The following is a 26,724-nucleotide window of genomic DNA, read 5'->3' on the forward strand; positions in this document are numbered from 1 at the left end:
ATTCGCAATTGTAGATGCGATGTCTACCTTTAATCGACAGAGGAGGGGATGCATAGAAAGAGGACAAATCCTCTTCCTGTGCGTCCCCTCCTCCGTCAAATCCACTTCCCCTTCCCATTTCTTATGAGAAAGGTGGGAAGTAAACGTGGACTAACATTAGGCCTCCGACACCACACATCAGACGCAACAGGGATTGGTACCACTTTACGCCTGTCTTCTGTGTGGTCGTGGTATTGCACCGGTCGACCCGACCAATATGTGCACCCAACAAATATTGTACTTACAGTGGTAGATCCACTGTAAGTATGTTTGGCATATATGAAAGAGTGTTACTGTTTTGTTTTCTATTTTGTTACGTTAATATATTGTTGGAAAAAAAAAAATTCTCGTCTTAACATATATAGAATATCGCTGTTCTAAATACTATACGCGATTAAGGATATCAAATATAACCGGAGATGATTTTGTTAATTTATTTTTGTTGACTGTACTTGTTCTTGACTCCTAGAACATAGTTTTACACTTACAAGATAACTTAGAACAGATTAGTAAACCAGTTGAACAACAATGATCGCACATTTGCGTTGTGTTCTGTTTTTTCTAACTGTACACTTTACTACAATTCAATGCGAGGTAATGTTTTGTACTTATTTATTAGCTAATTAAGTCAATTTAAGTTGTGAAATAAATTAAAGAAGGTTAAATTGAAGCTTTAACAAAAGACAGCTGTTTATAAAAATATTGTTTCCTTGAATGCAGTTTAATTTTGAGGCCAGAAATTGATTTTTAATAAAAATTTATACGTGATAAGAAGGAGTAATGTCAACTTATAATTGTGAACTTTTAGTTAACACCGAATGATGTAAAGAGAGTGTTACAACAGTGTCAGACGAACCTCAACACGTCACATGAGTTAGACAAGAACGACAAGCTTCTGCTAGCGAACTGGACGGCGGAGTTCCAGATGAAGCAGGTCAATATAACGTCACACTACAGACTCGAAATGACGCGACACAGAGAGCATAACTTCAAGAAAGTCAATTTGAACACCAAGGTATGTTAAAACTATCACATAATTTTGTTCAAGTCTGTAAAAACTGGATATGTTTTGCAAACGGTAAAGTAAAAACGTCAACATATTGAAACATTTTTGTACTCCTCTTTCTTTAATTGAGGACTAAAGAAGGCTCTTTATTTAGAGACCTCGTACAAAATCTACATTGAAAACTGACTGCGGCAGTTATTTGTGTTACAAAGAACTAACAAGTTAAATTGAACTCTTCACGGTACTGATTTTTCGTCTCACATGTAAAGAAGATATATAAAATTCCTTTTTATTTTAGTGGAAGGAATGTTTAAGATTACATAATAAAGAAATTAGAAATTCCAAGCGCTCCTACTTCGAAAGAGAAGCGGAATGCCTCAAGGCAGCGAACTCTGCTGACAGAGATAGAACAAAAGCTGTTAACCAAGTGGGAAAAGAGGTAACTAGGACAATTATTGCCCACTAAAATCAATCATACTTTTTACCCAAAATTATCGTGGAAACTTTATTTGCACTGTGACAACTATTTGAAAATACTTTGGCCACTAATTTTACTCATTACCACCCTGGACTATTTTTCCTTAATAGAATATGTATTCTACTGTACGTATTCTTTAGTAAAAAATGTAAGTTTCAGATAAAGAAATGGCGTAAGAGTTACAAATATTTGTCAAACTTATGTGACGTTGATAATCCAGGAGACAAAGAGAGTGCTGATCGATGTCTGGCTGAATATGTAAGTAAAAACAAGGAAAGGTTACATAATAACATAAAAAAACAATTTCAAACAAAATGCATTCAAAAGTACCATAAAAAACCATCTCAAACAAAATACACTAAAAAGAAACAAAATAATGTCATGAAAACTTCTTTCCTTCTTTCTTCTCTCTTTCAAAAACCCTCTAAACTCTAAAGAAAGTTCTCTTCTTTCTTGTAACATGTCTATATTGTATAATTATTGTTATTTCGCAGTCGGTGTCGGCCGAAGTAAATAGGTGACATTTTATATTTGAGATGTATTAGACATACTTACGTTTATGTCCCTACTTAGGCCGAAACCGACTCCAAAATAACAATAATTATACAATATAGACATGTTACAAGAAAGAAGAGAACTTTCTTTAGAGTTTAGAGGGTTTTTGAAAGAGAGAAGAAAGAAGGAAAGAAGTTTTCATGACATTATTTTGTTTCTTTTTAGTGTATTTTGTTTGAGATGGTTTTTTATGGTACTTTTGAATGCATTTTGTTTGAAATTGTTTTTTTATGTTACTTTTGAGTGAATTTTGTTTGAAATTGTTTTTTTACGTTACTTTTGAGTGCATTTTGTTTGAAATTGTTTTTTTACGTTACTTTTGAGTGCATTTTGTTTGAAATTGTTTTTTTTAAGTTACTTTTGAGCGCATTTTGTTTGAGATAGTTTTTTTTGTTTTGAAGTCGGCTATTTCTTTTTTCTTAAAATGTTTGTTTTATTTCTCAATTTTTAGTGAATTTAAAGTTTAATTACAAATTTCCTTAATACGTATAAGGACATAAATAAGACAAATAAAGAAAAGGACTTCCTATTTAATATGTGTGTACTTCAATTCAAAAACTAATTTTGAATACACCAGATAACCACTTATCCTTTAAACCATGAAATAATTATCAAAATCGGTATACAAATTGAAAATTAACGAACTAATACATCGTACCGTGCTTATAATTTTGTCCAGCCGTGCGCCGCAGTAGCATTTTTCGAATGCGCGTAGTTTTTAATAATTTAATATCTTCCAAACTATTGATCAGAATTACATAGTTTAAAGGCTAATGTAATCTGCATTTAATACTCTAGCCATCAAACATATTTATTTGGATAAGGATTCATATCGAATATAATATAATAGCGCCGTAAGCTTACGACGCTGTTTTTCGTGTGCAATTTAGTCGAAGTTTGTTCATAATAACATGGTTTTTGTGAGACATCCAAAGATGATAGATATATGCCACCTGAGACTTTTATTTAGCAAATTTAAGGATCTATAATTACTCCATACATCATTTTAATGTAGGTCATATAGTTTGACCTACGTAAGCCCAGAAAGCAAATTTGTGCTATTCATTGTAACGCGATGTAGCATTTTTCGTTTCCGCGTAATTTTATTCTTACGATATCTCCTAAACTATTAGACAGAATGATATAGTTTCAATTGCAAATATAATCTACAATAAATTCTCTTGATAATGAACATATTTATTTACATAAGGGTTAATACTGAACTTGAATAATAGCGTCGGAAATAGGGCAAGAATTTAATTAATGTTTCGTAAAGAAAAGAATGGTTATTGTGAGAAAACTATAAAAGATAGATATATGCTATCGCGGACTTTTATTTAGCACATTGAAAGAGCTACAATTCGCCATACGTCATTTTGATGTAGGTCTTATAGTTTAGCCTACGTAAGCGCTGAAAGCAAAAATGTCCCTAATTTTCGCAACAAATTTTGAAGCTTATTCAAAATCTACTAGTCTTCTAGTTATTTAAAAAAAAAAACAAAAAAATGGGACCCACCTGCAAGCACTTCCTTTCGATTAAAATAATTTTTATCAAAATCGGACCACCAGGGGCGGAGATTCGCGGTAACACACATAAAAAAAAAAAAAAAAATTAAGTCGAATTGATAACCTCCTTCTTTTTGAAGTCGGCTAAAAATAAGCCTCTTTTCGCAGATTATTAATTTATAGGTACCAATTGAATTTTGAATTCATTAATTTATTTTAATAAAGCATTCAGATATTTTGGCGGCTCTTAACTGTTTGCGAGTCGCTATCATGGAATGCGAGGGGAGGGCTCTACGCATCGCACACATGACCTTGAGCCGCCAACATATTTGAATAGATATATACCAGTTTATTAAGACAAACTGGATATCGAAATAGAGAGCGCTTTTTACCTATTTTTTTTTTCTAATGTTTAACAGATGAGGAGGGACAACTACGATTCCACATTTGAGAGACTGATACTTCTGAAGTTAGACACAATGTCAGATCTTTTGGATCAAATGAACAAATGCCTTAATGAACTAGAAGATTGTTTGAGGTCGAGTTTTTCAGACAATTTACAGAACATCAGAACAGTCATGAAGACTTTAGGACAATGTTACAATAGGAATAGAGAAAGTAATAAATAAAAAAAGGTAAATAAGAATTTTTTTAAAGTTTTAGTAAAAGAAAAATTAGAGGAAAAAATTAAATATCTTTAGGTTTTTTAAAAAAAAAAAAAGTAAAAGGGATGTCTAACATAATAGTGGGTTTATTTAAACTGGGTCGAGGGTATTTTTTGGTAATTTGTGACAAGGGTTATTTTTTATAATTTGAATTTATTTTCCAAATAAAACTCTTTGTTTCTGTAAAACTCATATATTACTAATTCGTTGTTTTAAATACTTTGTAAATATAAAAAAATAGGTATATATTTACAATTTATTGACTAAAAAAAATACAATTTTTTGTACAATTTACAACATACACTATGTTATTAAGATTAAAAAATCTGTTTTTATAATATTTGTTGCTTTTCATACATTCTTCGACTTTTTTTTGTAATGTAAAAATGTTTTTTTTTTAAATATTAAAGTATCATAAATGCATATAGAAATAATTTACGGTAAGATTTGGCACTTTATATAAATATGAAATGAAATAGACTACATTTGATTTATAGTTTTTTTTTTATATAATAATTTAAGGCACAATTTAAATTTTTTATTTCTCTCAGTAAAAAGTACTTATTAAAAAAATGTCTGTAGACTGTTTTAACGAATGTGTAGAAATATCATATAAATTAGATGTTTCCCGTTGGACCGATCGTTTCTATGGATACGGCCCAACGGGAAACAACCCTGTAAATTGTATACGTAATTTACGTAAAAAATGCTTTCTTATTTGTAAAAACTCATATGTTTTATACAGTTTTGTGTTAAAGTTGGTTTCTGAGATCAAAATATCTGTCTAAACCGGTATTTCAGTCTCAGAAACCAAAGGTATATAATTATATTGACACGTGTTTACTTATCACAAGTTAGGTCTTAAATCTAGATAAATCTGACTCAAACTGGTCTAACTTAATTACTAAAGTGGACGTTGACGATGTATATTCTAAAAAATTTCTTTATTCATTGACTAGTTCGCTTTTGAACATGTGTACACGAAAAATAACTCCAAGTTTAGTTGGTTTTTTTTTTATGAATAATTGACATTAAATTTGTTACAATTTTTTATCTAGGAGCAATTAATAAACGGATTTTTTTATAAAAACTAAAATTTAAAAATTTCACTTGATATCTCTTTAAAAAATCTGACGTCCGTTAAATAATACTTCGTCAACATGCACATTGCATTATGACCTATATTTACATAATTATTATAGTTCATTTTTCTGTACACCTAGTTAGTGACGTCGACGATTCTGGAAAAAAAAACACATTACTCATTAAAACATTTTTTAATACAAAGAAAGATAACTTTTTAAGATATTTCAAATTTTTTTTCTTTTATTTATTTATAAAAAGTATAAAACAACAGCTAAAATTATCGCACTATTACAAAGGAAAAAAGAAAAAACATTAATAAATTTATTAAAAAAAAATATAAGAAAAAAACTTAAATTAAATGAAAAAAAAAGTATTTGTCAGAAGTGGGATTCGAACCCACGCCCACAGAAGTGGACTGCGACCTGAACGCAGCGCCTTAGACCGCTCGGCCATCCTGACTTGGTCTTTATTAGTGAAAGGAACAATTTAAATTGAACATTCTGTTTACTATCACAAAATTAAAAAAAAAACATTTTTTTTTATATTACAAGGTAGCAAACGAGCAAGCGGACACATGAACTCGCCGAAATGGCGAAGCGACCGCTGCCCATAGACATTCCCAATTGCAGATGTCTACCCTCAATCGACGAAGGAGGAGACGCACAAAAAGAGAATATTTAACCTTCCTATGCATCTCCTCCATCAAATCCACCTCCCCATCCCATCCTTACTTAATAAGAAAATGGTGGGAAAGGAAAGAGGACTAAATTTAGTCCTCAGTGACCACACTCATCAGACTGTAGTTGGAATTACTTCAACTTGAGGTCTGTCTTCTGTGAGGTCGTGGTATTTCACTGAGTGAGGACAATTCCTGCAACTGTTGTTGTTGCTGACGTCTACCACTGTTTTTAGCTTTCATTGTCTGTTGATTATAAAAAAAATAAACCCTTATTAGGTTTTGAGTAGAGGTATATAGTTATCAGTACTGACTATGAGAGTGAGAGCGGGCCGAGGGCGGAGGGCCGGGGCGGAGGCTCCGGCGTGTCTGGTGAAGGCGGCTTGAATGTACTGCCCTACAAAATACATCAAACTATTACATATTGATCATCTTACTAGCAATTATTACAAGAAAAATTATTTAAATAGACCTAGAATTAAAAAAAAATCTTTTTTTATGTCACATCTCAAGGAAATGGCATAAAAAGTAAGTATCCTATGTCTTTCTTCTAATTCTCAGCTACTTCCTCACCAATTTTCAGTAAAATCGGTTCAGTCGTTCTTGAGATATAGTCTAACTATTTTTTTTTTATATATCATATAGACAGATTTCAGTGGATTGCATTTCTGACATTGTATTACGCAACCATTCAAACATTAATGAAAATTATTTAAAGGTAAAGGACTACTTAAAATACTCCAAGAAAGAATCCGAAAATAATAACACTACATATATCAAAATCGTTTTGTTACAAGTTATATTAAAACAGACATATCAGAGAATACTCTAAAAGGGTAAAATTATATGTATGTTGAAAAAAAAAAAAACCATATTGTATATGTTACCTGGAAGCCAAGTGCGGCCTCTAGCGGCGTGGGCGAGTCCCCGCCCAATGTAGCGTAGTCTCCAAACCGTTCTGTCGCTCTGCTGCCTTGTATAGTGGCGTATGTGTTGTCAGTCTTTAACAAAATATATTCATTATTCACTATTTTCTAAATAAAACACTGATATTTTGTTAAAAGTTTAATTTGGATGATTTCTGTGACCAAAATTTCTATATAAAAATACTAGCTTTTACCCGCGACTCCGTCCGTGCGGAAAAAAAACGCACACAAGATAAAAAAGTTCCTATGTCCGTCTCCTAGTTCTTTGCTACCTCTCCATCAATTTTCAGCTAAATCAGTTCGACCGGTCTCGAGATATAAATAGTGTAACTAACACGACTTTCTTTTATATATATAGATGGAGATTTTGTACTTTAAAACTCACAGTTAATGATTTCGTAAAACCTTTAAATTTAGATTCATTTCAGTAACTAATTTTTGTTTTGATTTGAGATTTCAAGAGACAGACAATAAAAGATTTTATAGTTAAAATAACTTAGTAGTCTATGTGTTCTTCCAGACTATATTCTACATCTGTTCCAAATTTCAGCAACATCCATTAAGGTGTTCTGGAGATTCTTTCAAACATCCATCCATCCATCCATCCAAACATTCACATTTATAATATTAATCAGATTTTAACAGTGAAAATCCTACTATGAAATTGAAAATGAGTCTACTCATATCATTAACAATATCGCTGAGGGAGAAAGTCTGTCTGTTGTCTGATCTCACCTGCGGCTGTTCCGCGGCAGCTTCGGGCTGGTCTCCGAACACATTCATGGTGAGCTCCTGCTCCTCGTAGGGCCGCAGCTTGGTCTCCAGCCACAGCGGGTTCTCCGTAGTGCTCAACTCTTCAAGAATCCTCCGCCTTGCCAAGCTGTCACCTTTGCTGGACTGCAGCGACGGCGGAGGTATCACCCTGATGAATATATTCATTATATTGAAGTAAAAGACCATTAGACCTTTTCTAAGATAAGTTTATAAATACTATCTAGATTAGATCAAAGACATAACAGTTTATATTCAGAAAGTACATTTTTAAAATTAAAAAATTGTGTACCCTTGAGTTGGCACATCGGACAGTACTATACTCTTATACCCGACGTGCCATGTCAAATGAGCAAATACTTACCAATGTTTAAGACAAGCGCATACCACCACGAAGGTGACAATGCCAGTGAACAGCACAATGAGGAGAGCTATGAGTGCTGCGAGGGCAGGGTCGAAGGTATCCGGCTGTGCGGCCGCGCTGGCGGCCACCAGCGTCTCCACACCGAACTCCTGGTACACGTCCTTCAGCTGGTCGTACTTGCCATCGATGGCTTGCAGTACTCGCTCCACAGGTAGCACCTCGTACGTTGCTGGGTCTACCGCGTGTAAGTGGATCTCACACCTACACACCGAGAGATGAGAATTTAAAACTAAGATAGAGTGCACATCGCCTAGACCTGCCAAGATATTTGAAAAGACTTATAATTCCTTAGCAACCAGAAATTATTTAAGATGTCGCAATTAGAAAGATCAGAATAAATAACACTAGTATTGATGATCACAGTATTTTTAAACGAAACATTGTAACAACACTTTCAAGATTTTTCCTAATGTCCTACAAACTAAACTAAAAAAAAAAACATTTCAAAATTAAAAACAGCGCCATCTAGTATCAATCGACTTATTTAATGAAAAATATCAGTGTCAGTTCACCAGTCATCATGGAGCCTGTCAGCCTGCACCAGCGGCAGTCTTCGGCCCGGCACCAGCAGCGCCCCGCCCGCAGCCTGCAGCCGCTCCCGCACTCCGCCTGCACTCGCTGCACAACTCCTCGACACTACCAGCCGGATCAGAGACGACCGCTCTATTATCCACAGCTGGAAACAAACACTTCATAAGTCATCCTCAAGTGGCAAAAGAGTCAGTCAGTCAGTCATCCTCAAGTAGCAGACGAGCAAGCGAACACCTGAATTCGTTGAAATAGCGAAGCATACACTACCCACAGAATACAAGGAAAGACAATATTTCCCCTTCTTATTCGTCCTCCTCTATAAAAAGAAAAGAGTGGAAAGGGGAAGAGGACTCACATACGAAATCCCAAGATCTTTAAAAGAACGTATTTAAACTCCGGTGCTAATCATTAAGTCGTACTCACATAGACCTTGGCAGTGGCGCGGCGGTGTGGTGGAGCCAGCTCCTGAGCCATCACATCCAGCACGAACCTGTCCTGGTTGTACTCAGACATGAAGGCTGCGGTCATCAGAACTCCTGGACACGAGATGAGGAAATAAATACCACGTAATTATTTTACAGACGAGGACATTTATTTCCTACCCACAAAATTGCGGATATAGTCAAACATAATGAGCTAGATAGTAGAAAGAATGACTTGCATACCGTCCTGTGTGATATTGAAGGGTGAAGGCACGACGCTACCACTAGAGTGTGCAGCTCCGAACTTGTAGAGATGTGATGCTGCCACCACGTACAGCACGGTGCCGTTCTCACGAAGATCCGGGTCCACCGCCGCCACTGAGATGATGGGCTCGTTGATGCGCGCCGTCTGCTTTATACCTGCATATAACATGTGCCGGTAAAAGAATTGCAACAAATTAATAAGTCAAAGAGAATAAGATGAAATTCAAATTGCAAAAGTGAGTAGCAATAGGAAGGAAATTTTATTAAAGAAATGAGTAATAAATTCTCTCTTACCCGCGTAATAAACTTCTTGTCCGAATTTCGGTTCGTTGTCGTTCTCATCGAGTATGGTAACACCGACAGTGGCAACACTGCCATCTTGGCTGTCAGTGCTGTTGTCTATGGAATTCAAGATGGCCGCCGCGTGCTCAAGTATCGGATTGTTGCTCGCGTATATTGTCATTGTGTATTCATCTTGCTTTTCTCTGAGGAAAAAAATTGATTAATAAATATTTTAAAAAAAATTAAGTAATATTTTAAACAAGACATGGAAGATTAAAAATGCAAGTAAATAATGTATTTTTTAATTTAGCAATTTCCTTTAAATTCCTTTTGATTCTTATATTAAATCTATACTAAGGGATAACTTAGATAACCGTTAAATGATTCTGAATTTAATTTTTTTTTGAATAAAAAACTGAAAGCCAAGCAAAATGTGATTAAATATGTATAATTCTATTACCGATCTGTTGTTATTTGTTTAGTGTTTATTATCTTGAAAATTGTTATGAGTTCAAAGTATCTTAGGTAAGTTACCTGTCGAAGGAAGTGTTAGCTCTGAGGATGCCCTGGGTCCTGTCCAGTATGAAGGCACCTTCGCGGTTGCCCTCCAGGATATGATAATATACCTTGCCGTTATCACCGGAATCTTTGTCGATTGCTTTTACTGATCCTACAAGTTAATATCTTTGTAGAATTTATCTTAGAGTAGAACTTTTTATAAGAACGAGCGATAACAGCCCTTTATTATACAACTAAGTTTACAGTTTTGTGGAAAACTTTACTATAAAATTATAACTCTTTTAAATATGGGCTTTGGCGCAGTAATTTCAATTTATTTAATAAAAAAATAAAGTTTTTATGTCGTTACAATTTTATTGTATTTCAACGCCATCTGTTAGAAAGTCGTGTTAGTTACACTATTTATAACTCAAGATCGGTCGAACTGATTTAGCTGAAAATTGATGGGGAGGTAGCTTAGAACCAGGAAACGGACATAGGATAATTTTTACCCCGTTTTCTATTTTTTATTCCGCGCGGACGGTAGAGAAAGTGGATTTAATTGAGGAATGAGAAGACGAATTATCCTCTTTTTGAGCATCAGACTGTGTCGGTGACAATTAGTGTTAATATTTGTACCTATATTCTTGTCTTGAATTCGTGTTATTTATTTATATATCTTACCGACTATAATCCCGGGGGGTAGATTCTCAGCGAGGGTGAGTTGGTAATGTCTTTGGGTGAAGCGTGGCGTGTTGTCATCTTCATCAGACAACACAACCGTCAGCAGACGAAGACTTTCGAACTGTGCTGGAGTACCATTGTCTACTGCAGCTATCACCAACTATAAGGAAATAATAATAATAACTGCTTTATTGTAACACTCATATACACAATTATATGGAAGCCTTGGTTCCTGAACAAGGGCAAAGCCCTGTGTTTCAGGAGCCAATCACTTCCCCCATTATCATCATTATTCAATTAATTTTACATTTTACATTACAATAGTGACAAAAGAAAAGAAAACAATCATTTATGATTTTCCAAAAAAAAAAAAAAAATTAAAAAAGAGAGAGAGAGAGCAATGTTAGGTGTTATTTTCATTAATATAATATATAAACAGCTATAGATCCTAATTGGAGTTTCTGTATGTAAAATCGAAGAAAAAAAACATATTACACATGATATTAAGGGTTGATAACGAAAAAAATAATTAATGTTTGTCTGTCTGTCTGCAAATAGGTCTAGAAAGATTATTTCGTAAAAGGTTACATAACATTATATATATGGAGGATAAAAACTGGTGACCCTAAGTGAGTAAGATAAGGTAAGGTATATCCGCAAATCCGTTAGTTCCAGGTAAAATCTGAAATAGCTGGACTAATTTAAACAGGACTCAGATATTAAGGTAGTTAAAGAATGCAGGCACGTTATTGGCTAGAATAAATTACCTGATATTCAGCCTTATGCTCTCTATCCAGGAAAGTTTTGGTTCTGAGTTCTCCCGTGTCAGTATCCAAACTGAACTCTGGTGTGTCGCGAACATTGCGGTTGTCAACTTTCAGGTAATAAGACACGCGGCCATTATCTCCGCTGTCAGCGTCTGTTGCTTTTATTGTTGTTATTAAGTAGTCTGCTTGAGCTGCGTTCTGATCAAAAAAAGAGAAAAAAACACGATAAAAATTAGTTAAAAATAATCAATAGTCGTGGTTAATACAACAGTTCATCATCAGCTTACTATTCTTCCCCATTGAGGAGCTCAGAACCTACTCCTAGTTAGGGATGACTAGGTCATCAATGCTGGTCAAGTGCGGGTTTGACTTCACACATATCATTGAATTTCTTCTCAGTTATGTGCAGTATCACGATGTTTTCCTTCATTATATGAACGTCGGATAAATGTACATATGTAAACCGAAAAACACATTGGTACATGGTAAGATTCGAACTCAGGACCTGCAGATTCAAGTCAAGTGCATAACCCCTGAGTCACCGACGCTCAATACAAGAGTACTGGATATTTAACTAGTGTTGGTTTATAGAGATTTTAAGGCCAAGGAGGGAGCTGACCCCCCCCCAACCCCCCAAAATTGACTCAAAAATGTTAAATATATCTACTTTGATTCAAAATTCTAAGTTACCTACTATCCTATATAGATAAAATACTTTTTTTTTTCATTAAAAAATTGAACCATAAAATTGTTGAAAAGCACTCTATTGAGGGGAGAAATTATTTTTCTACAACCCCCACCCCCCCCTAAATCACCAGCTAGGGATATCGGTAGACCCTTGATTCTTAGTACTTTCCCTAACACTATTTAAGTTTTGGTTCTCAGCGCCATCTATTGTCGTAAACAAAGAACATTTTGAACCAATGATGTTCCTAACCTCTGGTATCTCTATCTGGCGCTGGTCTGGTGGTGGATGTATGAACACTGGGCTGTGTCGGTTGACGCTGAGCACCGCGATGTGTACGCGGGCTCGCGCCGTGTACCGCCCGTCGTCCGCGCGTACTGTCACCTGGTAGGTGACGTTACCACGTACTGCCTTCGCCGGGTAAATGATTCCGTTGTTAGGTTCCACTCTAAATGTATCTGTGGAGAAATTTTACATACAACATGTCCATTGTATATCTTACTAAGATTATAAACTAGCTTTTACCCGCGACTCCGTCCGCGCAGAATAAAAAATAGAAAACGGGGTAAAAATTATCCTATGTCCGTTTCCTGGTTCTAAGCTACCTCCCCATCAATTTTCAGCTAAATCAGTTCGACCGATCTTGAGTTATAAATAGTGTAACTAACACGACTTTCTTTTATATATATAGATAAGATGCTAGTGTTTGGATGGATGGGTGGATGTTTGTTAACAGCTCAACGGATTTTAATGAAATTTGGCACAGATTTATAGTCATGAAGAACACGTAGACTAGTAATAAAGTTTTTTTCTTTTAATTCCGCGCAGACAAAGTTGCAAGCGACAGCTAGTTATTTCATATTTCTTTGGAAATAGAAAAATAGTAACAGAGAAAACTTTTTCATAAATAAACCAAGAGTAATGACTAACTAAAAAAAAAAAAAACATTTAATAAGTATTTTGTAAATTTAAGTACCTAGAGAGTACAATAACTATTTAAATTTAAGGATAATAAATAAATTTTAAGTTTACCAGGCTCGCTCTGCTCCTCAATGCTGTACTGGACCTTCCCGTTGTCACCTTCATCTCTATCCTCAGCCAGCACCTGCAGGATGGCGGCAGGTGGCTCCAGCTGCAGGTTCTCAGCGATAGTGCTCTTGTATACCTTCTGAGTGAACACTGGCGCGTTGTCGTTCTCATCTACCACTTTAATATGAACCTAGGATAAGAAATTTCTTATTTATTTTACCTATAACGGTTCTTATCTTCAAAAACGGACCGTTAAATAAATTACTAGATAAGCAAAAAACAACCTTATTACTAGAGTTATAAAGTTTAGTTTTATATTGTTTTGAATTCCACAGAGCAGTTTAATAGGTTCTTTATTATTTAAATATCACCAGTATACTTACAGGAACGCTAGTAGTTTTTCTAATCTGTGGCGGAGCATTGTCTGTTGCCACCGCACGCAGGTAGATGTCAGTGATGTTCTCTCTATCGATAACAGCGCCCTCTGCTATCGATATCATGCCAGTGTTTGTGTCGATTGTGAACAAGTTGGATAATTCACCAGATATATTGTAGGTAACTTCACCGAATTCACCTGTAAAAAGTGTAGTACGAATGCTTTATTCAAAAGTTTTTTTTTTTTAAATCTTTATACCTCTATGTTTAATTGATTATTTACTCGTTTTTATTAAAAAAATTATTTACTCTTTATGTTAAAATGTAAATCGAAACTGCTATGTACACTGGAAGATCGAGGCACAAGTGTCTCTTGACTACTTTTTGGGAAGCCCCGGCAACTTAATTGTAAAGATTTACTTCAAATAAATACATTTTTTTTGTTATTGGAACGATTGGAACGAAGTTCCTTATCGCGCGTTGTGAAAGGGGGCTAGACGGAAAAAATTCTTACGAAAAGTTGTCACGACACTTTTTACTATAGACGAATAAGCGCTACTTCACCATGGCAACAACGTGACATTATATAACGAAAATTCATAGAAATAAAATGTACTTCTTGTGAAGACTTAAGTTTTTTATTCATAGAATAAACATTGGTTCCTTCACTAATTAATTGAAAGGAACTTCGTTCCATCCGGGTGTCCCAACACACCTCTCAAGTTTTTATCTTTATACCTCTATGTTTAATTATTTATTCGTTTTTTTTTCTTATTTTGTATTAAAATTACCAAAATAATGGTCTGTAGATGGTAGTTTCTTAATGGTTCTGGGACACATAGGATGGGGAAATATTCTCTTTTTGTGCGTCCCCTCCTCTGTCGATTAGATGGACAGCGATGATATAAAAAAAATATGAAGAAATCAAAAAGAACCAAACAAAAGTATACCTTCATCTTTATCAACAGCAATGACAGTCAGTACACTTGTTCCAGCGTCAGAATTCTCCAGTACAGCTGCGTCATACTCGGCAGCAGCGAAAACAGGCTCCTCATCATTCACGTTGACAACATCAATTGACACAGAAGCTGATGTAGAGCGTTGTGGCACTCCGGAGTCATATGCCACCAGAGTGAAGTTCAAATGCTTCACTTGCTCGTAATCGATACGTTGCGCGATCTTCACTACGCCTGTAATTATAGTGTGTATACTAAATTGCAAAGAAAATGGGTTGGTAAAAACTACAAATATTTTGTAAATAAATTCATCTAAATTTTTTCCTATAAAATAAAGTCAAAATGATAACTTTTTTTACTACATTTCGTAAATTATGTGATACTGTAAATTGAATATTTTTAATTCAACATTGTTTTGATATATAAAAAAAAAAAACGAAAAATAAATATTTTAAAAAAAACGTAAGATTTCAACACATTTTTTAAAAAATTTTTTCGTTATTCAAAAATCTAATTTTTTTAATGTATTAAATTTTATATAACAACATAATATGTACTCACCAGTAACATTATCAATGTGGAAGTATGGTGAGGGGGGGTATATAAGTATACCGGCGATGGGGGTCTCCCTGTCAGTAGCGGTGTAAGTGTTGAGCACAGTGCCCACAGGCTGCTCCTCCAGCACTGACTCCAAGTACGCAGGCTCCGTGAACACAGGCGCGTACCGGTTCACATCCACTATAGTTATTATTAATTCACCTGAAATAAATGTCTATTTTATTATCTACTAGCTGTAACACGTGATTCCGTCTGTGTGAAATTAAAAAAAAATGTAATAGCCTATGTGTTCTTCCAGACTATGTTCCACATCAGTGCCAAATTACATCAAGATCCGTTAAGCTGTTTCGTAGATACCTTCAAACAAACGTCCATCCATCGAAACTTTCGCATATATAATACTAGCTGTCACCCGCGCCTCCGTCCGCGCGCAATTAAAAAAAACTTAATAGGGCTATGTAAAATAGATAGTAGCCGATTCTCAGACCTACTGAATATGAATATAAAATTTCATAACAATCGGTCAAGCCGTTTTGGAGGAGTACGGTAAATAACATTGTAACATGGAAATTTTATATATTAGATTAGTAAGATTTCTGTTTATGTAAGACTAGTATTTGCTCGCGGCTTTGTCCGTGAAGAATTAAAAAAAAACTAATAGTAAATACAGCTTATATAACTCGGGGATAGTATAACTTCTCAACATTCAAACAATTTCATTTAATGCAAACAAATTTTTTTCTCTTATAATATTAGTATGGATTAAAATATGATTTTTTTACAGTATTTATTTGTATTAGTCTGTTTAATTATTACTTATATCCTAAATAACTTTGTCAATTTAAAAGTGTGAAATTATCATTCTATTTGTATTCTTTTCGGTACCCATAATTTAAATCAGTTCAACTACTATTATTTATTACAGACTAGCTGCCACCCGCAACTCCATCCGCGCGGAAATTAAAAAAAAACGTTATATGTAGTGTACTTGTTCTTCCAGAATATGTTCTACATCTGTGCCTAATTTCATCGAGATCAGTTGAACCGTTCTTTAGATACTTTCAAAAAACATCCATCCATCCATCTAATCATTCGCACTTGTAGCAGTCAATTTTAGTAATTTTAATGTCAGTTTACCATAAGATCGCTGCAACGAAGGTGCAGAGGCGTCAGTGACTTGTACAGGCAGAGTAACTACGGCCGCCATATTGCGACGTAGAACTCCCGCCACAGACACCTCGCCGTCACTACGTACTGAGAACCACGACACTAGCGCCCCCACATCCATCACCTGTACAAAAACTACCATTAACTACCGAAGATTTTTTTAATATTTTTAGTGTTCCGTACCTCGAAAAGAACAAACAGAACCCTTATAGGATCTGTTTGTCCGTCTGTTTGTCTGTCAAGACTTTCTTTTAATTAAAAGGTGGCAAACGAGTAAACGGCCACTTGAATTCGCCGAAATAGCGAATCGATCGTTGCCCATAGACATTCACAACTGCAGATTGTCACCTTTTATCGACGGAGGAGTCGCACAGAAAGAAAACATTTTTTTTCATCCCCTCCTCCATCAAATCCACTTCCCCTTCTCATCCTTTCCTTATAAGAAAAGGGTGGGAAAAAAAATAAGACTAAATTTAGGAGGACTAAACACCACACTCATCAGACGAAACGCGGCATTACTTCCAATTGACGTCTGTCTTTTATGTAGTTGTGGTATTTTTTTTTTGTATAAAAAGGTGACAAACGTGTACACGGCCACCTGAATTCGCCGAAATGGCGAGGCGACCGTTGCCCATAGACATCCCCAAATGCAGATGCGTTGCCTACCTTTAATCAACAGAGAAGGGAACTTCCTTTGCATCCCCTCTTCCGCCAAATTCACTACCACTTCTCATCCTAAACTAATAAGAAAATGGTAGGAAAGAAAAGAGGACTAAATTTAGTCCTCAGTGACCACACTCATCAGACTGTAGTTGGAATTACTTCCACTTGATGCTTGTCTTCTGTAAGGTCGTGGTATTTCACTGAGCGAGGACAATTCCTGCAACTGATGTTGTTGTTGACGTCTACCACTGTTAAATGACTATTATGTGGATTAAATAGTTTTTTATTTATATACTAACCTCATTTCCATTGATATCAACAGCTCTTATGGGCATCTCATGTGATACTTCAAACAGCAGCTGATTAAGGTCTGTGATATCGGGGTCAACAGCGACCAGTTTATGTAGAACCGTACCGATCTCCGCGTCCGCTGACACTTCGGCTCTTTGCACGCTGGGTGTGAAGATAGGCTTTTTATCGTTCACGTTGATCACATGGATTGTTAACTCAGTAGTGCCAGTTTGACTTGGGATACCTGAAAATAGTGATAACACATTCAATGACACCTTGTACTACATCGATCCTACAAAGCACTACGATTATTTTGTATTAAATAAATTCGCAAATAGTGTTAATGGCAGTTAACGTGTTTAATATTATTTTACTGGAATTCATTCAAAACAAAGTTGCTTATTTCGGCCGCTAGATGGCATTAAAGTAAAAAATCAAGAAAAATTTAGTAGAGACGTATTTTAAAAAAAAAAAATTCTCTTATTTAAATTTAAAAGTTTCTAATAGTTGGTTTCTGAGCCCAAAATCCTTGTATAAAGCATATCCACCATATAAATGTGTGTTTTATACAGAGATTTTGCTCTCAGAAACCAACGATAAATAAACAAATGAATAAATACCCATATCAGTAGCTATGATTTGTATCCTATATGTGTTCCTCTTATCATAGTCTAGTTTAGCAGCGACTGTGAGTACGCCACTGTGTGGGTGCAGAGAGAACGAGTCCAGCGCCCCCTTCTGCACCGCGTATGTAAACTGCGAATTGATACCGCTGTCTAAATCGGTAGCATGCACTACCGCTACCTCCGTACCTGGAAACATTTATACTAATATTATAAACTAGTTATTACCTGAGATTACGTCTGAAATACAACAAAAAAAAAAAATAAGTAGCCTATTTTCTTTCAGATTATGTTTTAAATATACCAAATTTCATTTAAATCTGTTGAGCCGTTCTAGAGATACCTTCAAATATCTATCCATCCATTCAAACATTCGCATTTATAGTAAGTTTGGATAGTAGGATAAGTAAGTTTGGATGGATGGATGGAAATATGTTTGTTACTACCTACCTCCCAAACGACTTAACAGATTTCAATGAAACTTGAAAATCTAATTATAAAAAGGTACCAGATATAAAAGGTAAAAAAGATAACTGACCAATGGGTGCATCTTCAGTGACGTCAGCGTCGTACTTGTCAGTGTCAAATGCGGGGGCGTGGTTGTTGACGTCACGAACTGTCACCTCCACACTACACGTTGTGTTGTGCACGCCATCTGTCGCCTGACAGATAAATTACATTTTAAATCCTTGTTTAAGAGTAATTCAGTTTAATAGATGGCGCCACTAATACAAAGAACTGGCACATTTTGACGCCGCGACTTATTTATGAAAAAAAAAAATAGTAATTAAAGTTGGCTTTTGTTTATTTTCATTATTCCTTTGTGTGTGTGTGTTTTTTTCACGTTATAACGAGTTTGTTTTGTATAAAGTTTTTTTACGTTTCGTAGTTTATTGTGAAGTATAAAAAATAGTCTCTATTATAAAAGTAAAGTTTCGTGTTTAATTAAACATCCTTTCTAAGTATTAAAGTGAATATTCTATCATCCATTTTCTTCCATTTTAAGTAAATTAATAAATAACGTATATAATTTAAAAGCAGAGCGTGATTAATTAGATTTTTTTTTTAACCATTTATATTTATTTTTTAAAGAATAAAGATTTTGTATGTTTGTTACAGATAAACTTAAAAATTACTGGACCGATTTCAAAAATTCCTTCACCAATTAAATGCTACATTATTCCACAATGACATAGGCTATTATTTATAACATAATTATAATTAAAATTAGATAGAAAAAGATGAAACATAAATAACTAGCTTTTACCCGCGACTCCGTCCGCGCGGAAAAAATGATGAAAACGGGGTAAAAATTATCCTATGTCCGTTTCCTGGTTCTAAGCTACCTGCCCACCAACTTTCAGTCAAATCGATTCAGCCGTTCTTGAGTTATAAATAGTGTAACTAACACAACTTTATTTTATATATATAGATTATATGCGACGTCAGTTCTGACTTACCAGTACAGTGAGTATGATGAGGTTGTTGTCAGTAGAGTTGACGGACGCGATTTCCCCCCTCACAGCAATCTTGCCCGACTGTGGGTCGATCCAGAAGGGATTTCTCGGAGGGTAAATGATAGAGTAACGAATATCTGATGATACATCCACATCTCGAGCTTGCACCTTGAAAATATACATGTTTTATACTAAAAATACATCCTTAATTTTATTTTCATTAAAAAAATATATTTTTTTGATGGATTTTAACTTTAACTGGAGCATTAAGAGTCATTTATTAGTCACTTCGTTTTTTTTTTTATATATTACAAGGTGGCAAACGATCAAGCGGCCACATGAATTCGCCGAAATGGCGAAGCGACCTGTCCATAGACATTCCCAATTACAGATGCGTTGCCTACCTTCAATCGAAGGAGGAGACGCACAAAAAGAGAATATTTAACCTTCCTATGCATCTCCTCCTCCATTAAATCCCCTTCCCATCAGTTTCTTATAAGAAAAGGGATGGGAAGGAAAAGAGGACTAAAATCAGGCTTCCGGCACCACACTCAGGTTTCACTTAGTGTAGTGTTCACATATTAAATATATACTAAGAGGGATTTTGGTTTATTTTTATAAAAATATCTTTTATGTAATATTATAATACTAAATACCTGCAGTTCAGGTTCAAACTTGACAGCATCTTCGTCTATTGATGCTTTGTATACAGGAGTGAGGAAGACAGGCGCGTTGTCATTGGAGTCGGAGAGAGACAGCTGCAGTGACGTCACCGTCGTCTGTCCGCTGCCGTCCTCGTCTGTCGCCTGGAGAGAGAAAGAGATAGATGTGAGGAGAGATTGAAATAACTCACGCCTGTAATCTAGAGAGATAGGCAGAGGACTACGGACTTTAATAACACCTTTCTTAAGTATATCGTCAATATGGAGGGTATAAGTTCATGTGAGACGACCATAACCATCACTACTACTAACTTTTGCCTCATATGTTTTATAGTAATCTATATATATAAAAGAAAGTCGTGTTAGTTACACTATTTATAACTCTAGAACGGCTGAATAGATTTGACTGAAAATTGGTGGGCAGGTAGCTTAGAACCAGGAAACGTACATAGGATAATTTTTACCCCGTTTTCTATTTTTTATTCCGCGCGGACGGTGTCGCGGGTAAAAGCTAGTTTTACATAAAATTAATTATTTTGGTTCATTAATTGAGTATATAAAAGTATGTACTTTATACTGTAAGAAGTAATCCTTCCGTGTCTCGTAGTCCAGACAAGGTGGTGTGCCAGGTGTGGCACACTCCGCCACAGAGATGACACCGCTGCGGCTGTCAACTCGGAACAGCTCCGCCCCGTTGCCCGATAGCTCGTACACAATACCCTCAGTACCATATCTGTACACAGAAATACAAGACAGGCTATAAACCGTGGTTTTTGTGCCTATTTGAGGTGTGAGGATGAGGATTAGAAATAATAATAGATATAAAATGAACAGTAACATTTATAAGTACCTATCGATTATATTAGTAGATTTCTAGTGATGAAATTATTTTATATGTGGGCACTTTTGGAACGAAGTTCCTTATCGCGCGTTGTGAAAGGGGGCTAGACGGAAAAAATTCTTACGAAAAGTTGTCACAACACTTTTAACGTCTACTTCACCATGGCAACGACGTGACAATACATAACGAAAATTCATAGAAATAAAATGTACTTCTTGTGAAGACTTAAGTTTTTTATTCATAGAATAAACATTGGTTCCTTCACTAATTAATTGAAAGGAACTTCGTTCGAGGTTTTTTTTCTAGTTATATTGATATTAATTTGTTTACGACATTTTGATTTGTTATAGTGTTTTACCTTCCAGTATCCCTGTCTGTGGCCCGGAGTGCTGTGACACGTGTGCCAGGGGGAGCAGCTTCTGGCACACTGGCGGCGTGCGGCTCGTCCGGGAAGCGAGGAGCATTATCATTTACATCCCAAAGGGACACTGTCACACTCGCCTTTGACGACAGCTTCGGAGATGTATGTACTTCTTCTGCTATCACCTGAAAGGAAGAGAATTTTTAAAACGGATTTGTCAAAAGTGGAAAACTTAGCGCCATCTATTGATGATTTTACCAATTAAAAAACAGCGCCATCTATTATCCAGTAGATAAAAATCCGCGAAACACAAATGGAACAGGTCACGTTCAAAAACTTTATTATAAGCTATGGAGACGTAGCGGTCTCACTAAATTCCTTGACATTCAGACAATAATATTTTCTAGTAAAGTGAGAAATTTTAATGCTATTTTACTTTTAATTTGAACCAACCTCGAGTATAAACTTCCTCTGGTTGGGATCTTCGTAGTCAAGGCTGGTGTTGAGTCTGAGAGTGACGGTGGCGCTCCCCGTGGCCGTCGGAGGCTCCACAACAAACGCGCCCATTTCATCCGACAGTCGCAGAGAGAACACAGAGTTTGATCCCTGAAAGAGAAATTTAAAAAAAACCGCTATTTCACATTTATTCTTTTTATTAGTAAAAATTTAATCAAAGTTTGGATTGATTATTTTTAAATAAATAAAATAAAAATCATTTAATTCAGACCATTATCAAGTCCATACATTGTTAGTAAAGTAATACTTATAACTATGTTAATAAAGTTAAGATTAAAAATTAAATTAAATTAAGAGTGAAAATTAACAAAATTATTAAATCGTTAAAAATTAAATTAAAAAAAAAATTAAAAAATTTTTGCTAACATCTAAAATTATTTGAGTTTATTTTCTATGTTTTTTTCTGTGCCTACGATATTATTTTGACTTGAATAACTTAATAACTTACGAGATCTGTATCAGTGACCACCATATCCAAGTTAGGTAGCGGTGTACCCACGGGCAGACTCTCAGGTATATCCACGTGGTACTCGCGGCGGTTGAACCGCGGCGGCTCATCGTTAACATCCCGTATGGTGACCGTCACTGTTGCCAACGTCGATGTTATGTTGCTCACCACAGGAATACCGTTGACTAGTTCTGTCGCCTACAGTCATGTTTTTTTAATGTAGATTTTGATTTACTGGGAGAAAACTGTAGCTTTTACCCTAAATTATGATTTTTATTGTTATTACAGAATATTGGTTGAAACACTTCACATTATCTTGCATAAAATAAACATATTAACTGAAGTTAAGCGAACATTTGGTATAAGAGATTAATTTTAACTAGTTTTGATATGAAGTGTGGTCTTTTTTACCCGAACGGTGAGATTTAAAGGTGAATTAGGATCGGCGAGGGCCTCTCTATCCAAAGGCCTGGCGGTCTTCAGCTCGCCAGTGCTGCTGTCCAGCCAGAAGAAGTCCAGAGGATCTGATGTAGGAAGTAATTTCTGATTACATCTAACTTACTAATATTATAAATGCGAAAGTTTAGATGGATGGATGTTTGTTTGAAGGTATCTCCGGGACTGCTCAACGGATTTTAATGAAATTTGGCACAGATTTAGAACATAGTCTGGAAGAACACATAGGCTACTAACGCGCGGACAAAGTCGCGGGCGACAGCTAGTATGTAACAATGTAATGTCGAACATAACATACTAGTGATGAGGTCCAGTTTGACGTCCCTGGGCTGAGCGCGGTCTGCGTCCCGCGCGCGTACAGTCAGCGCCACAGTGCCCACAGCCGCGTCCTCCGCCAGCGCGCCGCTCAGTGCGCCGCTGAACACGGGCGGGGAGTTCTGTACGTCCACCACCTTCACCTCCACTGGTGCGGTGGAGTTCAGTGTACCGTCCTGCAGTGGAACAACATCTTGTACCTTATATCACTGAACTCTATAAATGGACCGGCTAGACGATTTTTGACATTTTGGCGCTAATTGTAGAGGTTTGTAGCGGTGGTGTGGATTTGAACTAATATTATATATAGAACTAGTTGACCCGGCAAACCTTGTTTTACCATATAAATTATTTCTAGGGAATTCCCAATTTGAATTATGTCCGATAGTAGCCGATTCTTAGACCTACTGAATATGCATATAAAATTTCATAAAAATCGGTAGATCCCGTTTCGAAGTAGTATGGTAACTAACATTGTGTCACAAAAATTGAATATATAAAAAATAACTGTCATGTTACATCAACAGAGACGCGTTAAAACCGGAACGAAGCAAAAGCTGTAATTTCCAAACAATAGCCTGTCCATTTATAGAGATCGTTTAGGGAATAGGGTAATGTTCGTGTGTACAGTACAGTCAGCTGTAAAAATATACCTTTACAAAGCTTTAGAAAATTGTATAAGCCTTCGGTTTCAAACATATATATGCACATATCCGTCCGTATACTTTCAACTATGAATACATGCTAATTACGAATACGTACAATTGTGTATTTGAAACTGAACACGTATAAAAATTTCTGAAGTTGTGTAAATGTTCACATACTCGTATATTTGCAGCTGACTGTATTTTTTGTATTGGAACTCAGAGTGATGTTGCTTAAATGTCTCTGTGTGTTATGAGTGGAAACCCATAGTTAAACTTACAGTAGCGTACAACTGGAATTGATAGAACTGGTTCTGATTATAGTCGAGCTTCTTCTTAAGAACCAACGCACCGGTGTACTGGTTCGCAGTTGAGTGCAAGCTCATCACTTCAAACACCTCACATGCTTGTGGCCACTGAAGACAACATAAGAACCTTTTTTTAATTCGCCAAAATAGTGAAACGATCGCTGCTTATAGACATTCGCAATTGCAGATGCGTTGCCTATCCCAATCGAAGGAGGAGACGCACAAAAAGAGAATATTTAACCATTGCTATGCATCTCCTCCTCCATCAAATCCACCTCCCCTTCCCATCCTTTCCTTATAAGAAAAGGGTGAGAAGGGAAAGACGACTAAAATTGTGCCTCCGGCACCACACTCATCAGACTGTACGCGGAATTACTTCCACTACACACAACATGTCTTCTTTGTGGTCGTGGTATTTCACCGGGTTAGGCCAATTCGTACAACTGATGTTGTTGCTAACGTCTCGTTAAAATGTTAAACCTCATAAAATGTTGATAAAATAATGTAATTAGGTGATAATTTTCATATATAAGTGAAGCATAAATAAGTTTGATTGTGTGAGAAAATTCCACGAGCACAGAAAAGAGGCTTGAAGTTCATATTACAGTGGTATAAACTTATTCGATCTGATTGGTAGAGTTGTTTTGTTATCATGTATCGTTCTACCAGGAAATTTAGTTTCATTTTTGCCCATAAGTGGGCCTAACATGAATATTAGTGACAACCGTCTTCGTATCGTCATCGACAATGAAGTCAAAATATATATATAAGATTATTGGTGTAATTTACCCACGATAGTATTTTTGAATTTTACCAATTTTGAATACGAATTTTGTCGACCAAGTATTACCTGTTCACTAGGTATACAGCCGACTTCCAGACTATCTCCAACAGAGTCTCGATCTTCCACTTCTATGTTGGTGAGGATTGTCTTACCTACATCCTCGTCTTCTGCTACATCCACTTCATATGGACTCTAGAAATAATTCATAAGATTATTTATACCTATTGAGCTGTAGTTACACTAAATGTTTCTATAACTGTACTAACTATAAGAATGGTTTAATGGGAAGAGTATTTGCCAGAAGGGATGTCTACCTATATAATTCACTGTTTTGATGTCCTTATGACCATATAACCATGTGTTTTTGGAACGAAGTTCCTTATCGCGCGTTGTGAAAAGGGGCTAGACGGAAAAAATTCTTACGAAAAGTTGTCACGACACTTTTTGCTATAGTAACCACGGCAACGACGTGACAATATATAACGAAAATTCATAGAAATAAAATGTACTTCTTGTGAAGACTTAAGGTTTTTATTCATAGAATAAAAATTGGAATAGGAACTTCGTTCCATCCGGGTGTCCCTTGACACCTCTCAAGTTTTTTTTTGTAGTTTTTTATAAGCTTTTATTTAAAAAATATGTTTATTTACATTTTTAAATATCGGCGGGTTATCATTCTCATCTAGGACAATAACAGTCATTGGCTGACTGTGCGTCAGGTTGAGAACGCCTTCGGGGTCCTGGTCTTGTACTGAAACTAGGAACTTTATAGTGTCTTCTCTCTGAAAAATAATGTTTAATGCGTATATTAAAGAAATGTTTCTTAATTTGTTTGGATTTAGTCAATGTATTGTATTACTTTTGTGTATCAGTTCTTTGTAGATTTTATTAAAACTTTTTTCAGTTTTTTTAAAGATGATAATTTGTTTACAGACCTAATAATTCATACTTACTTCTCTATCCAATGGCTGTATCAAGGTGATCTCACCAGTATCCGAATTCACTGAGAACTTGTTCGTACCAACAAGATCGTATTTTACCTGAAAATGTGACAAAGATAACATTGCTGTAATCTCGAATCAATTAAAAAAAAAAAAATTTAGCCGAGTTGGTATAAACTTTATATAACACTAGTGGTGAATTGACATACCGGCAAACCTTCTGGATCGGTTCCATTTAGCGTGTGTACAACTTGACCGACTGGGGTACTCTCTGATAGCGCTAAGTTGTCAACGTCACCCGCAAACCCCGGCAGCTTGTTTGATGATCCTGAAATAATAAAACAGTATTGTTTCGTCATCTATCCTTTAATTTAAGTCTTTCATTTCAGTCAATTACTTTTGATACCTCATAAGAATGGAGACGTTTCAATCGACCGCCTAAATTTTGTAAACCGATAACTTACAAATTCCAAACATCACTGCAAATAGAAACATTAAATTTCACACATGTACCATTCAGGTATTAAACTTTTTCATAGATACATTTCTTTAAAATAGTTCCTTTGAGGAGACTCCTATTTGAGGACAAGTTCCACTTTAGGTCGTGAGTTGGCAGTAAATAAGGGATACTTATTTACTTATTGGTTTCAAAGAAAACCTTGTGTAAAAGAAACACTGTAGTCAAAGGTAATAGTGCTAATTACTTCGTAGTTGTTAGAAAACAAGTACATAAGTACTCAGGTACTGCCGAGTACAATGTATTATGTATTAAGCTTTCACTTTGAAAACATCTACTGACTAACGCACCTATTATGGAAAGTGTTTTTTTTTTTTCAAATATAGTATCAATGTGTTCATGGAATACAAAACAAAAATATTTCGCGATTATATTTATTGTATCGGTTCTTACAACACGTAACATTGTTTTTAATGTTTCTGTTTACTTATTAGCCGACTTCAAAAAGAAGGAGGTTATCAATTCGACTGTATTTTTTTTTTTTTTTTTTTTTTATGTGTGTTACCGCGAAACTCCGCCCCTGGTGGTCCGATTTTGATGAAAAATA

The 26,724-nt window shown here is 35.6% G+C and overlaps 2 protein-coding genes and 1 non-coding gene across 3 annotated transcripts in view; 1 reads left to right on the plus strand and 2 right to left on the minus strand.

The window, feature by feature from the left end:
- Positions 1-554: 554 nt before the first annotated feature.
- Positions 555-4,213, plus strand: LOC106707294. Its single transcript, XM_045679425.1, has 5 exons — positions 555-633; positions 848-1,054; positions 1,344-1,484; positions 1,683-1,781; positions 4,004-4,213. The coding sequence occupies exons 1-5, from the start codon at positions 568-570 to the stop codon at positions 4,211-4,213; spliced, it is 723 nt and encodes a 240-aa protein (XP_045535381.1). The 5' UTR covers positions 555-567.
- A 1,122-nt stretch (positions 4,214-5,335) lies between these two features.
- The window catches only part of LOC106713475 (cadherin-87A), a 44,684-nt gene continuing 23,295 nt past the window's right edge, over positions 5,336-26,724 (minus strand). Inside the window, exons 3-36 of the mRNA XM_045679526.1 lie at positions 25,870-25,988; positions 25,673-25,759; positions 25,370-25,501; positions 24,786-24,911; positions 23,909-24,043; positions 22,967-23,159; positions 22,624-22,736; positions 22,213-22,410; positions 21,702-21,854; positions 21,246-21,433; positions 20,617-20,779; positions 20,041-20,190; positions 19,388-19,552; positions 18,466-18,589; positions 17,925-18,116; positions 17,313-17,548; positions 16,321-16,474; positions 15,187-15,384; positions 14,620-14,859; positions 13,678-13,868; positions 13,298-13,484; positions 12,518-12,723; positions 11,581-11,778; positions 10,814-10,973; positions 10,166-10,301; positions 9,644-9,834; positions 9,329-9,505; positions 9,087-9,199; positions 8,645-8,808; positions 8,073-8,333; positions 7,673-7,859; positions 6,899-7,012; positions 6,326-6,408; positions 5,336-5,490 (exon numbers count right to left, since the gene is read on the minus strand). Of these exons, the coding sequence (XP_045535482.1) occupies position 5,490; positions 6,326-6,408; positions 6,899-7,012; positions 7,673-7,859; positions 8,073-8,333; positions 8,645-8,808; positions 9,087-9,199; positions 9,329-9,505; positions 9,644-9,834; positions 10,166-10,301; positions 10,814-10,973; positions 11,581-11,778; positions 12,518-12,723; positions 13,298-13,484; positions 13,678-13,868; positions 14,620-14,859; positions 15,187-15,384; positions 16,321-16,474; positions 17,313-17,548; positions 17,925-18,116; positions 18,466-18,589; positions 19,388-19,552; positions 20,041-20,190; positions 20,617-20,779; positions 21,246-21,433; positions 21,702-21,854; positions 22,213-22,410; positions 22,624-22,736; positions 22,967-23,159; positions 23,909-24,043; positions 24,786-24,911; positions 25,370-25,501; positions 25,673-25,759; positions 25,870-25,988 (5,435 nt within the window). The 3' untranslated portion in view covers positions 5,336-5,489. The remainder of the gene's footprint in view (positions 5,491-6,325; positions 6,409-6,898; positions 7,013-7,672; positions 7,860-8,072; positions 8,334-8,644; positions 8,809-9,086; positions 9,200-9,328; positions 9,506-9,643; positions 9,835-10,165; positions 10,302-10,813; positions 10,974-11,580; positions 11,779-12,517; positions 12,724-13,297; positions 13,485-13,677; positions 13,869-14,619; positions 14,860-15,186; positions 15,385-16,320; positions 16,475-17,312; positions 17,549-17,924; positions 18,117-18,465; positions 18,590-19,387; positions 19,553-20,040; positions 20,191-20,616; positions 20,780-21,245; positions 21,434-21,701; positions 21,855-22,212; positions 22,411-22,623; positions 22,737-22,966; positions 23,160-23,908; positions 24,044-24,785; positions 24,912-25,369; positions 25,502-25,672; positions 25,760-25,869; positions 25,989-26,724) is intronic.
- Trnal-cag lies at positions 5,711-5,794 on the minus strand. The gene has a single exon. It is a non-coding gene; the product is annotated as a tRNA-Leu (tRNA).

This window comes from Papilio machaon, chromosome 9, assembly GCF_912999745.1.
Source record: "Papilio machaon chromosome 9, ilPapMach1.1, whole genome shotgun sequence".
In the NCBI taxonomy this organism is placed as follows: Eukaryota; Metazoa; Arthropoda; class Insecta; order Lepidoptera; family Papilionidae; genus Papilio; species Papilio machaon.

What these genes read in the sequence shown, in the direction of transcription:
- LOC106707294 (XM_045679425.1), top strand. Translation starts at nt 568, where the DNA reads ATGATCGCACATTTGCGTTGTGTTCTGTTTTTTCTAACTGTACACTTT. An exon ending in TTACTACAATTCAATGCGAG is followed by an intron (nt 634 to 847) that starts GTAATGTTTTGT and finishes GTGAACTTTTAG; the next exon opens with TTAACACCGAATGATGTAAA. An exon ending in ATCGATGTCTGGCTGAATAT is followed by an intron (nt 1,782 to 4,003) that starts GTAAGTAAAAAC and finishes AATGTTTAACAG; the next exon opens with ATGAGGAGGGACAACTACGA.